A 13662-nucleotide genomic window follows, 5' to 3' on the forward strand; every position below is an offset into this window, starting at 1 on the left:
GAAATCAGGAAGAAGCGCTGGAAGTGGATAGGACACACATTGAGGAAAGCACCCAACTGCGTCACAAGACAAGTCCTCACATGGAATCTTGAAGGCCAAAGGAAAAGAGGAAGACCAAAGAACACATTACGCCGAGAAATGGAAATAGACATGAGAAAAATGAACAAGAATTGGATGGAACTAGAAAAGAAGGTCCAGTACAGAGTGGGTTGGAGAATGCTGGTCAGCGGCCTATGCTCCATTGGGAGTAACAGGCGTAAGTAAGTATTCTATCCAGTAGGACAAAAGTAAAAAAAATAACCCATATTAAAATAGAATGTTTTTGTTCATTCATTTTTTCTTTTCATAAACAATTTTAGATTATCATTATTTAAACAAAATCACTACGTTGATTATTTGTCTGTGAACAATCATCCATTGGATAATGAATAGTTTTATTTACTTTACAATAATCAATATTTTTATGATCAGTTGATTTTTGATCAGAAATCAATTGAAAATTGATTTGATTTTCTATACATTCAATTTGATCATTCATATGATCTTGTTTTAATTGTAAATGTTGTTTGTTTATTTCATTTGTAATGGTTGAATTAGACATGATATCATCATCTTTTAGAATATTCTTTAAAGGTATCCTTGTTTCAATGGATAATTGAGATGATGATGATGATTGTTGAAGTTGTTTCTCAATTGATTGATCTAAAGGGATATGAGATTTTTGTTCCATATTATTCATCATTATTTCTTCACAAACTACAGTAGTTGTACATGGAATAAAATCAGAATGTAATGGTTGATTTGTCTGAAATTATTATTAAAGTAAAAAGATATGTGGATTGTTTAGAACTAAAGTAAGAAAAAAACACACAGTGTGCAAAACAAATCTTTGCACAAAGATCATTAATTAACGTTAACATTGAAATGTGAATCACAATAGTCAGTCAGTCAGTAACAATGTAGAACTTCGTACGTACGTACATCAGTTCGAGTTGTCACACTACATTAGCACAGAGATGTAGTTTGCTCTTTACGAGCTTTGGTTAGGCGTTGAAGTATTATTATTTTATACACTATATTAGTCAAACTGATTCCACAATAGAGCTAACAAATGGAAAACCTTAGGATTATTAGCCTCAATATCATTTTGGTTTAACAACAAAGTGTTAAGAAAAAATGTGACTCTTTGATTGAACTATACCCAAAATCTGGTTATTTGGTTTAATTTCTATTCATCAGACACTCAAGCAAGTAAGTTTAAGAAGATTCTCAAACTAATTTCAATCTGTAGAAAAATCGGTGAGACTAATTTATGGACGACCTTTGAGTGACACTAACCTGACCTTGAGAGTCTTCACCTAGTAACTAGGACCAAATGAGTGTTGTAAACCAGTGTGAGGAATTAGAATTATGATTTACAATTGATGGTTAAGGTTAAGCATTAGATTAAGGGTTTTCATCACGAACTGGCATGAGCTATAATTCCAAAACTCTATTTAGCCAAATAGATGAGTGAATTTCCGAGATCTGTTATCTTATACCTGATTGGTTCGTCCATAAGTTATAGTCTCGCCGAAAAATCAATAGTAAATTAAACACTTAACTATAATTCTTTTATCTTGATAAGATTCATATGTTAACTAGTGACTAGCTTCAAGTTGGAATTCTCGTAGAAGATCATGATTTTTGAAGCCAACCATGTCAGGTATATGTTAGTGGAATAGAAATTGGATTAATGAGTGTTCCACGCAGAATTGTATTGGGGGCACCCTCATTGCCTATTTCTTATCCAATCAGAGCTAGCGGATACTTGGAGTAGACTCTAGAATCTTATGTAAAAACTCTAAAATATACTAACGTTTCTCTTATTGTGGTTCTTAATTCCATCCAACCTTTTTATATGGAATATAATTGCGTTCCTGTACAACTATGTTCAGATTTGGGGACTTATCGAATGAAGAAGTGTTCGAAAATATTAAGCAACAAGAGTAGCTGGGTCATAATAAGAGAAACCTAACAGTATGAACGAGTCATCACTAGTATATATATATATATATATATATATATATATATATATATATATATATATATATATATATATATATATATGATAAATCTGTTGTTTGATTCATTGAAAGGCTGCTGAATATAAAAGTATAATCCTAACTTATAATAAAGTAGATTTTGATTACTCTTTGACTTTCCGTGATCCTCCATTTGGTTCTATTCCAAGATGAATAAATAATATCACAAATGATTTTTTTTAAATGAGAAAGTTCGTTACTTTGATTTACAGTACATTACTTAAGTTCAACATAACATATCTCAATTTATTTACCCCAACCAGCATTACCCACTTATAACAGTATAGTATTGTAAATACCCGGAATCAATACCATCTTGAGTTATTGAATAACCACTTCAAAATAATCTAAGATTATTAATTAGTTTTAGTTCTTAGACATAAAACACATGAGCAGATCTCAACGCATGATGAATTCTGACTGAAGATAAACAATTCACTTTGATATGTTTATATCAGTCAGTCAGTCAGCTACAACGTAGGACCAGGCACATATATGCATCGGTCCAAGTTGCCATACCTCATTAACACAACAAGATGGACACCGGATTCATAAAAGTAGCTAATTCAACGGTAGTAATATATAAAAGAAAGATTGCATATAAGGATATAGTTTAGGAAGAAAGGATTAGTACGTAGAAAGAAAGATATGAAGTGATTTTAATCTCTTAGTTTAAGGGAAGACAGAGAGTGTGTACACCGACGCCACTGTGATCGATTCTGAGCCATGTCACCAAGAGTCTCTAACCATCGGTTACGAAAGTCACGCGGACCCCAACCAAGTAGTCTGCATCTACCAACATGGCTCAGGCTAGAGGTTAGTAACTTCAAGCACTGATGCCACGTTTTGGTTTGGCCGCCCCTAACTTTCTTCCAACCATCTCTAACACCCGTTAGCATTGCATGACGTGGTAATCGGTGTTCAGGCATACGTAACACGTGGCCCAACCATCTCAGTCGATGAATATTCACAATCTCATCAACTGATTTACCATCATTACCTAATACCCTGCGTCTAACCTCACTATTACTTATCCGGTGATCCCAACAGACGCCAGCAATATTTCTAAGACATCTGTGGTCAAATACTAGTAGCTTACGAGTGTCTTCTACTCTTAATGGCCATGTTTCTCTGCCGTAAATTAAAACAGAACGGACTGCCGCGCAGTATACTCGTCCTTTTATTGATAGACGGATATCTCGCCTTCGCCACAGGTGACGTAAGTTGGCAAAAGCCAAACGAGCTTTTCGAATCCATGCTGAGATTTCTTCAGACACCAACCCATCAGGACTGATCAGACTTCCAAGATAAGTGAAGTTGTCAATGTGTTCGACTACTTCACTCCCTATCCTTAGTTCAGGTGTTGACACAGACCAGTCATGAAGCAACAACTTGCATTTAGAGGGAGAGAAGCGCATTCCAAGCATTCTGGCATTGTTGCTTAGTACTATCAAAATAATATTGAATTTTGAAATTAACTTACTACACCAGTTATTGAAGTTTCTTGATTGAAAACTGAAGTTGAGTTTTCTTGATTTTTTCCATCTAAATCAACTGATGAACTTATTGAAGTCTTATTCATGATTACTTCTTCATTTTCAAAAGCTGGATTATCTACTGGACCAATTATACCACCAATACTGGTACAACTATTTTTATTAATTCCAGTAGGTGTCAATTTTTTATGAACAGAATGTTTTATATCGGTAAACAATGGTTTCGATTGTTTCAATTTGTTTTCATCATTATTATTAATATTTGTTCGTTTTATTGATTCTTTGGATTTCTTACCACGTACCATTTCTTGTAGTTCTGAAAGTTGATAAGTTTCCCGACCACGTCTTAGTTTAGACACTAAAGATTTTTTTTGGAAGAAAAAACAACAACAACAACACAATTCATGAGACAACAGTTCTTAGTTTTATCGAATAATGTTTACAAGTTTTTTAAGTAATTGATTATCGAACACTAGTTAATGTCATGTTGTCCAGGTAGGTCTCAGTAAAGATGGAATTCTATCAAAAGATTTGATCGCTCTAACAATGCTATAATGTAGCACTGTTATACATTGTTCTAGATTTTGAAAAAAAAGTTGTATAATAACTCCACAAAACAATCGATCCAGATCTCTGATTAGTCAGTTATTATCAGTAAAGTCTACTTAAAATCTCAAGTGAACTGATAAACCTATCACTAACCGTATTAATAGATTATGCTAGTCCTATCTTCCGATGAAAAATGTTATCGAAATTTCTTTGTGATAGTGTGGTGTGTACTACTTATATTGACATAAGTAGTAGATGATGTTAGTCGTGAACAGAATGTCTGGCAGCAGAAAGACAAGAGGATCGAACAGTAAAGAATGAAAACAGAATGCAATTTGTACGAAAATGCAAGGACAATGAAGTCTGAGTCATTATGAAACAATTGGTGGACATTTCGCAAATTAAGCATTTACTTTGTTAGATTTTACTAACAAGTCCTGTGTCAAATACATTCGATTGTCCCCACTGGTGTTCTTGTTCACTACAATAAGACCACATAAACGTTCAGAGAAATCGGCCGTATGGTCTCAATATTAACCGATTAGAGAACTTCTAAAACTAGATAATTATTTCCTATAAAATACTGGAATATCTAATACAACTTATTAAGTGAACTCATATGGTCAAGGATAATCTAGTTTAATCTTTTTAACTGCTCTTTATGAATCATCGGCATATAAGTTACAAATTAGATTGATTTTTAAGTGAATCTTTTTAGAACAAAAGTCAAACAACAATTTTACTTACGAATGAGTACATAGTTTCACTCCTGACAATTTGCCTAAATAGTTTTCTTATATATCAGTTCAATAAAACTGTTATAACTTATGCCCTGTGTCCTATTAATGTAGAACGTAATGATACCGCCAATTAGAGAACAGTGGAATTACCGACCGGATCAATAACGCATAAAACAAGTACGAGTAATCTAGAATCTTATCGGTCCTGCTTACAGCCTATCATTGCCTATTAAGTACAGAACATCAATCTTAGTCTCTGCAATATGAATCATGTATTTCAAACATACGCCGTTTATATACCAATCAAATAGACCACAATGTACCATAAAATAGAAAATAACACTTGTACAACATTTAGCCAAATGTGGCTGTGAATGTGGAAGATAGTAATTGATTAATAGGGTATAACTGAAGAATGGTGAATCGTATAATAATAGTTCATAGGTCAAAATAAAGCTCATAATAAGAGGAACATGAATATGAATAGTTTAGTAACTTAATAATTATACGACAAAAATATACTCATAGTATTGGTCCATAAATGGATCCCAGAAGTTACCATTCATTATTCTCATCGGGATATAACAAAAACCGTTTTAAAAATGACAGTCAAAAGAATCAGTTGTATCATATACTGAGTATAGTGAGATTTTACAAATCCACACATAAATCAAAATCGTAGATAATCATTTACATCAAATCTCAGTTGCATGGTAGTTGAACCTAGTTTCACTGTCTGTTGTACCGGCTGAAATCAATGCTTAAGGAATATTTCTCATTCTGTATCACTTACCAACAAGTACAATTTATAATTTAAATGACTAAAAATATCAGATTTCTAAAGTGAATGAATTACAATTTCCTAAGAGGCAGTCAAAAAGCGTTCTTTCTGAACAAGTCTACACTACTGGAGAATTTTAAACAGTCAGATGATGCAATTCAACTGTTAAAGATCAACAATGTCATTGGGCAAACTTTGACTATGTATATGAATTAATATTAGTAAAAAATCCAGGTGTATTATGATGCATATTGGTCACCAAGGTTCCGATACATACACAGTGAAGGATAGTGCGTAACCTGTTGTTCATATACACACTGTTTTAGGACCCATTCTCAGTGAAGGCTTGAAAACTACTGCACACTCCCTTAAAATAACAAGTAAAAGTTTCAGATCTGTCTGGTCAATACCTAGAACCTTTAGTCACGTAAGTCTCAAGACCTTTACGACTTTGTGCACGGTGTTTATTCGTCCTAAACTTGAACATTACACAGAAGTACCTATCTTCTTCGTAAATAGACAGGGAACTATTGGAAAAGGTTCAAAGAACCTCAACCGAGTTGATCTACTGAATCTCAAAGCTACCATATGACAAGGGACTGGCTTATCTTAACGTGGTCTTCTTGTAATAAAGAAGGACTAGAGGTTACTGCACCATTCTATTTGAATTATTTAATAACGGCTTCGTAGCTGGCATAACCTCAATTTTCTTATATTCCAAAACAGAATTCACGACAACACTAAAAACTTTCGCAAGCTCAGAACAAATTACTTGTCAACGGATTACTGAATTCCCCATTAGATCATCAGCGAGTGGAACTCCTTACTTCAACACATGGTTGAAAATCCATCAATCTATGCATTCAGAAGAAAGTTGGATTTTAGTGGCCATATATCTGACTCCAATCGGATCGTACGAATGATTGTAATTGAAATATGCATGTCGCTAATTCTAGCATATAATTATCGACTTAACTGAAGTTGGCGAATAACGGATTCAAAATAAGTCAAATAGGAAAAGGGATTTCGAGTACGTATATTTCATACAACCATTGATTCAGACAGACGATCGAAGAAACGAAACAAAGAGGAAAGAACGAAACGAAGAGAAATAATGTGCAGTAGAGAGGGCGTATGAACAAAGTTGATTTAACCAAACGTGAATCGATATTTATAGTCAGACAAAAATAAGTTACAGGCATGTAATGAGTAAGATAAGAAATGCACACACTACGCTTATACAAATAACAGTCAAGTTGAAAAGTAAATAATTAACAAGGTCAAAATGTGACACAAAAATAATGAATAAATCGACCTGTCCGGAAGCTAGAATATGCTGTGTGGGATTGACATAGCGACCGACACTACAGGATCAACTCAGAAACCTTATATACAGGACTAAAACAGAGTATCTAGCCTTCTATTCTTCCGAAAATGAAGGTGAAACTGCACTGGAACCTTTGATTAATTGAAGTTAATATTGTTGATATTATAAAAAAAACATTGATCCAATTTATCTTTCTGTCGAAATACCTCCAATTATTTCTCAGTGCTGCAACATTTATTCTCTCTGATGACCATTACGAAAATGAACGTGACAGTAGTAAGAAAATCAGGCTTAAAACCTGAGAAAACAATGACGAATAACCGTCGTTTTTTACCCTGGGACAACTGTTTACCACCAGCTAGATTATATTTGATTATATTAGTTCAATTTGACCCCATTGTAAATGAGAAGATATGTGTGTAATTAACTGTCCAACATTTTGAGTACAACAAGTTTATTTAACAAATTATTAACCATCAGCATTTCACTATGTAGTCTGTCCAATAAATATGAGAATAGAGGTCATACAAACTTGATTTCACAAAGTTTTTGAGTACATTGTTTGAAATATCGATGTAAAACTATAGGAGTTTAGCTTTTCAACTACTTCGTCGCTTCACATTGTCTCAGTACTTACACGTTAAAGCATTTTCTATTTAGAAGGCTTTGATTGATTGATTAAGAATGACTATTGCTTAAATACAGTGATACTGGTCGATTGTTCAATTATATCCGTAACTAACGCCAAGATTAGTTCAGTGTGCTTTTTTAGTAACTCCACCTGGAGCCCTTCTTGGGCTACTGCCGGTCTCAAGCTCGGATAAAGGAGGGTTGGGCATTGGGTTAGCGACCCCATTCCGTAGAAAACTAAATCGCTAAAACATGCTAATCAGAAAAAATTATTCAAACCATTTAAGCTCTGCCCTGGGAGTTAGGTTTTCATTTAGGAGAGTTATGACGCCTCATGATGAAAACCGAGTTCCTTTTGAAGTCACGAGGCTGATGCCCCTTCTGACAACCAGAGCAATCATTTATTTAGGTACATAGAATGCTCGTATAATGTGGGAGACCGAGAGAGTCTCCTAAATTGTTGCGGAAATGAAGATATACAACTTGGAGGTTCTTGAAATCAGTGAAACACATTGGACGCAGGTTGGACAACAACGACTAGCTTCAGGGAAACTTCTGTTATACTCCGGCCATGAAGAAGGAAATTCCCCACATACACAAGGATTTGCATTGATGCTATCTAAACAGGCACAAAGTGCACTTATAGGATGGGAATCTAATGAACCAAGGATCATCAAAACCTCCTTTAAAACAAAGAAAGAGAGCATTTCAATGAACGTCATCCAATGCTATGCGCCTACCAACGACTATAATGAAGACGTTAAAGAATAATTCTACGACAGGCTGAAGTCAATCACCGGGAAGAGCCAAACAAAGGACTTGACCATTCTGATGGAAGACCTAAATGTTTTTTTAATGCCCAGATTATATCGTCTCTGTTGTAAATCATTAAAACTTTATCCAAGGCTAAAAAGAGTTCACAATAACCAAACACTCATTAGACTTACCTGTTTTATGATAAGCTGGTATTTTCATTCCATTCGATTTAAGTATATCTAATAATTCATGTCGAAATGCGCTTATATCACCTTTAATTTCACTTAAATCATCTGCACTGACAATATCATTTTCACTTGATCGTAATTTTTGCATAATGTATCGTTTAGTTAATTCACGCATTACATTTTGGTAACGTGCTTCACATTCTTTAACTTGTTTTATACGTAACTATTAAATTCAAAGGAAAATAGTCATTTAAATCATTTTGGAAAGTCTTATTATAGGATTTTGTAGTTTATATCATTGATTGATCTTAGTTAAACAAATATTGAGACTTAGGAAACACTGGACAATCGTTTGATTCACTGGTACAACCTATGGTAATGAATGGTGTTAGCGTAATATCTCGAAATTGATTGAACGTAGACAGATAAACCGTTAGATGACAAACCAACTGTTTAAAAATTCTAAGCACCTGTCGTGAGACTTGAAGGTTCTGAACTGGATCTAAATGGGGTTGTGGATGTCTACTGACGAGTAGTTCCATAGCAGTTGCTATAGAGGAATTCCTGATTATCACTTGTTGTCTAACTAAGATCAATCAATGACGCAAACTATGAAGTTTAGAAAATCTGATATATATGACAAAATTGATGGCTAAAATGAGAACAGAATATTAGAGAAGACAAGATTAAAATAAGAGGTTCGACCAAATGCAGTACAAAACTCAAACGGTGATTATCTTTATTTTGGATTACAAATGATAAGAAATGTCTCTAAAAGTAATGCAGTATAGTCTACATATCAGTTATTCACACTAAAATGTTATAATAATCTAGTTAGTTAAACGTGTCTCGCTTTTTCAGCAGGTAGCTTACAAACGGTTAGTTTGAAGCCCTTCCTATGAGTTCAGTTTTCTGTTAGCTTCCAGAGATCATTCTCGTAATTGATTGAATCACTTCTAAATGTATAGAATCATCATATAAAGTAATTATATAAATGTTCCAACCACTTACATGTTCTTACTAACAAGAGCACTTGCTAATGCAATATTACCCGCTCCTCATTCACATTTATCACCATACTTGTAGTAGATATTTATGGTATGCTTTGTACATTTCAATTTCGGACTTTCTTATAACTGATCATTCATATCCCAGTGTTCATTGTCCTTGATCATTCCACCTTGATTTTTCATAACCTAATTCCCTTTTGTGTTCTAACTATATTACTTATTAATATTAAGTAACATTATTTTCAATCAGTTTTTGAACTTGCTACTTACTTACGCCTGTTACTCTCATGGGGGAGCATAGGCCATCTTTGTAATATGAAATTCCAAAGTATCTATATGTATTCATAATAATTGACTTAGTTCATTATTGTAATGTTATACCATAACAGTTTACATTCATTTTATATGCGTTCACTGAACATCTACTCATTCGTAACAACTTTCATACATAACTGTCGTTACAATTTACTCTTTCCCATATTTGGAAATCATTAAGACATCAGTTTGTTCAAACTCAGTTACAAATTATCAATATTTAAATGAACTGAAGACCAGTCGAGGTTGAAATTTTCCCATATCAGATTCCAACTTTACTCACAATGAATCCTTAGTCAATCTGACAGTAAAGTAGTTTTAAATATTGTTACAGAAAGCTATAATGAAACAAATATAACTGTAAATCCTCTATGAATAGGGATCAAAACACCAAAATACTCGGTAATTATATTTTATTCATATTCAGATATTTAATGTGTTATCACATAGTATCATAGTAAATCTGAGACATATTTATATGTTCCGTCAATAGAATTTGGAGATGAAACAAGATCCCCTGTTTCACCGTTAACGACGATCGATAAAAATGATTGAACTGATAATGTTTAGGCTAAACGCCAACCACTTAAAACTCAGTTCGATCGCATATTGGTTAATTCATGTCTTAGTAACAGATTATAAGTTGTTCACATATATGCGTTCTTCACTCGTTTTAATTATGGCTTTGCCAAAACTCTGTGTACAACAGTTTAGGGGATTATTTATAAAATTCATCTGTAGACAAATCGAATTCCATGGTCATGTAGTTTGTCATTTATAAAATAAAACCCGAAAAGGATATTTACATTGTACCCGCCAGTATTTTTGAGTATTTTTCAGGAAACATAAGGTTAGAAGTGAACATGTATGGGATATTTTACGCATGGGAAAATCACAGTACGAGAAAAGCCTCAAATTGTATTTTGATACGTATGCTACAACACTCAGGTGTAATGTCAGCATGATATATGTAATAAAACAATTAAGATCAGAAATGATGAAATATAAAACGCACTTGGCTGCTTTTTCCGGTCTACTGGTTGGCGAGTTGAGAGTCGGCGAATTTTCCATCGGCTATCGATCGACTAGACAAATATAACATTAGTTACTGCTTAGTGACAATCAACTGCAAATGCAAGAGGTCAACCGCCGCCTAAATAACTCAGTAGTAAAGTTTCAGAACACATATCCAAATGATGAGAGTTAACTCATAATTACAGGTACACCTTGGCGATGAGTTCTAACTATGACGAAACCTATGTCAAACAGGGTTTCTTCGCTATGATACTAGTAGATTGTAAGTTTGTTGACTATAGTGATCATGAGTTCACTTTACTGAAGAGTTTCTACATAATAACAAATCATCAATCTCAACTGTACAAAGTTTGCATACTTATTTATTTATTTATTTATTTATTTATTTATTTATTTATTTATTTATTTATTTATTTATTTATTTATTTATTTATTTATTTGAACACATAAATATTGGTACAAGAGAGCACCAATATATATGCGCCACACAAAACAATCAGAATTCGAAGAGAAAAGAAAAGAAAGGTAAGGAGCGTAAAAAAAGAGAACAATAACGAAGAGATTGGTATAAGGTAGTGTGGTAGAAATGAGGGATCGGAAAGGTACAATCGGAAGAAATCTTTCAGGTAAGGGAGACACAACCACTTTTTTTTGAAGAAAGTAAAAGGTTACAGCAGGATCGCCACTGGCTTCTATTCTGAGCCATATCTGATAACGTCTCTAGCCACTGTGTAGCACCATCTCTCGGACCCCAACCAGGGAGTCGTGAAGGACCAACAGAAGCCAGTCCTTTGCAGCTTTCTTTCATGCCACGACACCATGTCATGCATTGACCACCTCTCCGCTTCTTCCAACCAGTCCCAGAGTCGGCAAATAATGCACGGCGAGGAATTCTCTGGGACGACATTCGGAGAACATGTTCAAGCCACCGAAGTCGGTGTTTCAAGATGGTGACACCAATTGAGTTATCATCTCTGTGCCCGAACACACGATGCCGAACCTCTGCATTACTGACATGGTGTTGCCACTGAATGTCAGCAATCCTTCGGAGACAGCGATGATCGAACACAGAGAGTCGTCTAACGTCCTCAACCCGGAGAGGCCAGGTTTCACAAGCACAGAGCATACATAAAACTATATTTCATAAAATAAGAATGTTAACTTACTCGAATTGTTTCCCAATCATTACGATGTAATTTCTTTTTATAACAATTTAAAAATAAATTTTTAATTGTATTTAACATATACATAAATGATTTCGGCGTAGGTATTATATTGAATGGTACTGGTACAGTACAACCTTCACCAAAATAACTAATCCATAATTTAGATCGAGCAAATTTCCATTCAACATCAACTTGTCCCTATTATACAGAAATAAATCCAAGAACACATTTTTAACAAACTATAGAGATTGAAAGAGATTGAAGAATAATAATCAATAAAATTGGACTAAGGTTAACTTTAGCCCAAAATTTCATGTCATATATGTTATATGAAGGTGAATAACGTAAAGAGATGGAAATTTCAAAACTATTCTATAGAGATAAATACACATGGTATTGTTTACATGAATCTTCTCATTGATGTTTAGCACCGCAATTGGCATATATGCATACTGGGCGTATTGCCTCGATATTGCCTTAATTCACACGTATTATAAACAAAGATGGATAGTGACTAGCAGTGAAATCCAGTTTGACGCGCGCTTCATCCTATTTGAGACTAGTCAGCTGGATGTACCTGAGTCTCAGAGTTGATGTTCACTCCGGGACTCAAAACCAGAACCGTTCGCTCCAAATGCCGTTGCGCTCTCCGCTTAGTTACTGAGTTCCAATAGCCGCCTGCTTGTGAAATAGGGTAAAGTTTAAATTCACTTAGTGTTGTTTACTTGAATCTTCCCATTGATAATTAGGACTGTAATTGATCAGTCACACGTTGGTATATATGTATCCTGTGCGGATTGCCTCGATATAGCCTTAAGTCACAAGCTTTTTAAGCAAAGATGCATAGTGGTTAGCAGTGGAATCCAGTTTGACACGCGTTTCATCCTATTTGAGGCTAGTCAGCTGGATGTAACAGCATCTCAAAGTTGATGTTGACTGACCAATTGCAGTCCTAAACATCGGTGGGAAAATTCAAGCAAACAATACCGAGTGAATTTAAACTTCATCCCATTCCACTACTAAACACTATCCATCTTTGTTTATTCTATAGAGAATTATCATATATATTTTTAGCTTGCGTTTATCCCATACATGGGTAATGGTATTTTTTGCGTTGCTCATATTATAAACTTTTATTTCCATTATAAATTGTTATTATATCTTTTCCATTTCCTAACCTATTATTAATTACTTATAAACTTATTACTGACTAGTTTAGTCATATAAATGCCTTAAAGTTAGACTTGTTTATCAGTTTACATAATATCCATCCTATCATGTCTCCCAAGTAATGGTTTAGAATTATTTCTTTACAATATTAATCGACACTTTTGTAGGTTTATTCACTTTACGTTGTAATCTTGTAACCTATCAAGTTTGTGCAATTACTGTGATATTGTGAAATCTGCACTTCTTTTCAACCTTCATATGAACATAGTGTGTGTTATATCCGAGCGAAGATTAAATTACAGGTAACTTCCGAGGACTATTCATGGACTAATATTCTATAAATATTCTTATGGTATAACTATTCAACAATTAGATTATGTATATTTATATTCCTCTTATTATAAGCTTTATTTTC

General features: G+C 34.0%; 1 protein-coding gene across 1 annotated transcript in view; it reads right to left on the reverse strand.

Annotated features, from left to right (window-relative positions):
• Positions 1 to 114: 114 nt before the first annotated feature.
• The window catches only part of TRPC1 (Short transient receptor putative channel 1), a 47740-nt gene continuing 34192 nt past the window's right edge, over positions 115 to 13662 (reverse strand). The window contains exons 10-13 of the mRNA XM_051208163.1: positions 12078 to 12275; positions 8555 to 8774; positions 3568 to 3938; positions 115 to 805 (exon numbers count right to left, since the gene is read on the reverse strand). Of these exons, the coding sequence (XP_051065997.1) occupies positions 371 to 805; positions 3568 to 3938; positions 8555 to 8774; positions 12078 to 12275 (1224 nt within the window). The 3' untranslated portion in view covers positions 115 to 370. The remainder of the gene's footprint in view (positions 806 to 3567; positions 3939 to 8554; positions 8775 to 12077; positions 12276 to 13662) is intronic.

The sequence above is a fragment of the Schistosoma haematobium genome, chromosome 4 (genome assembly GCF_000699445.3).
Source record: "Schistosoma haematobium chromosome 4, whole genome shotgun sequence".
NCBI lineage: Eukaryota > Metazoa > Platyhelminthes > Trematoda > Strigeidida > Schistosomatidae > Schistosoma > Schistosoma haematobium.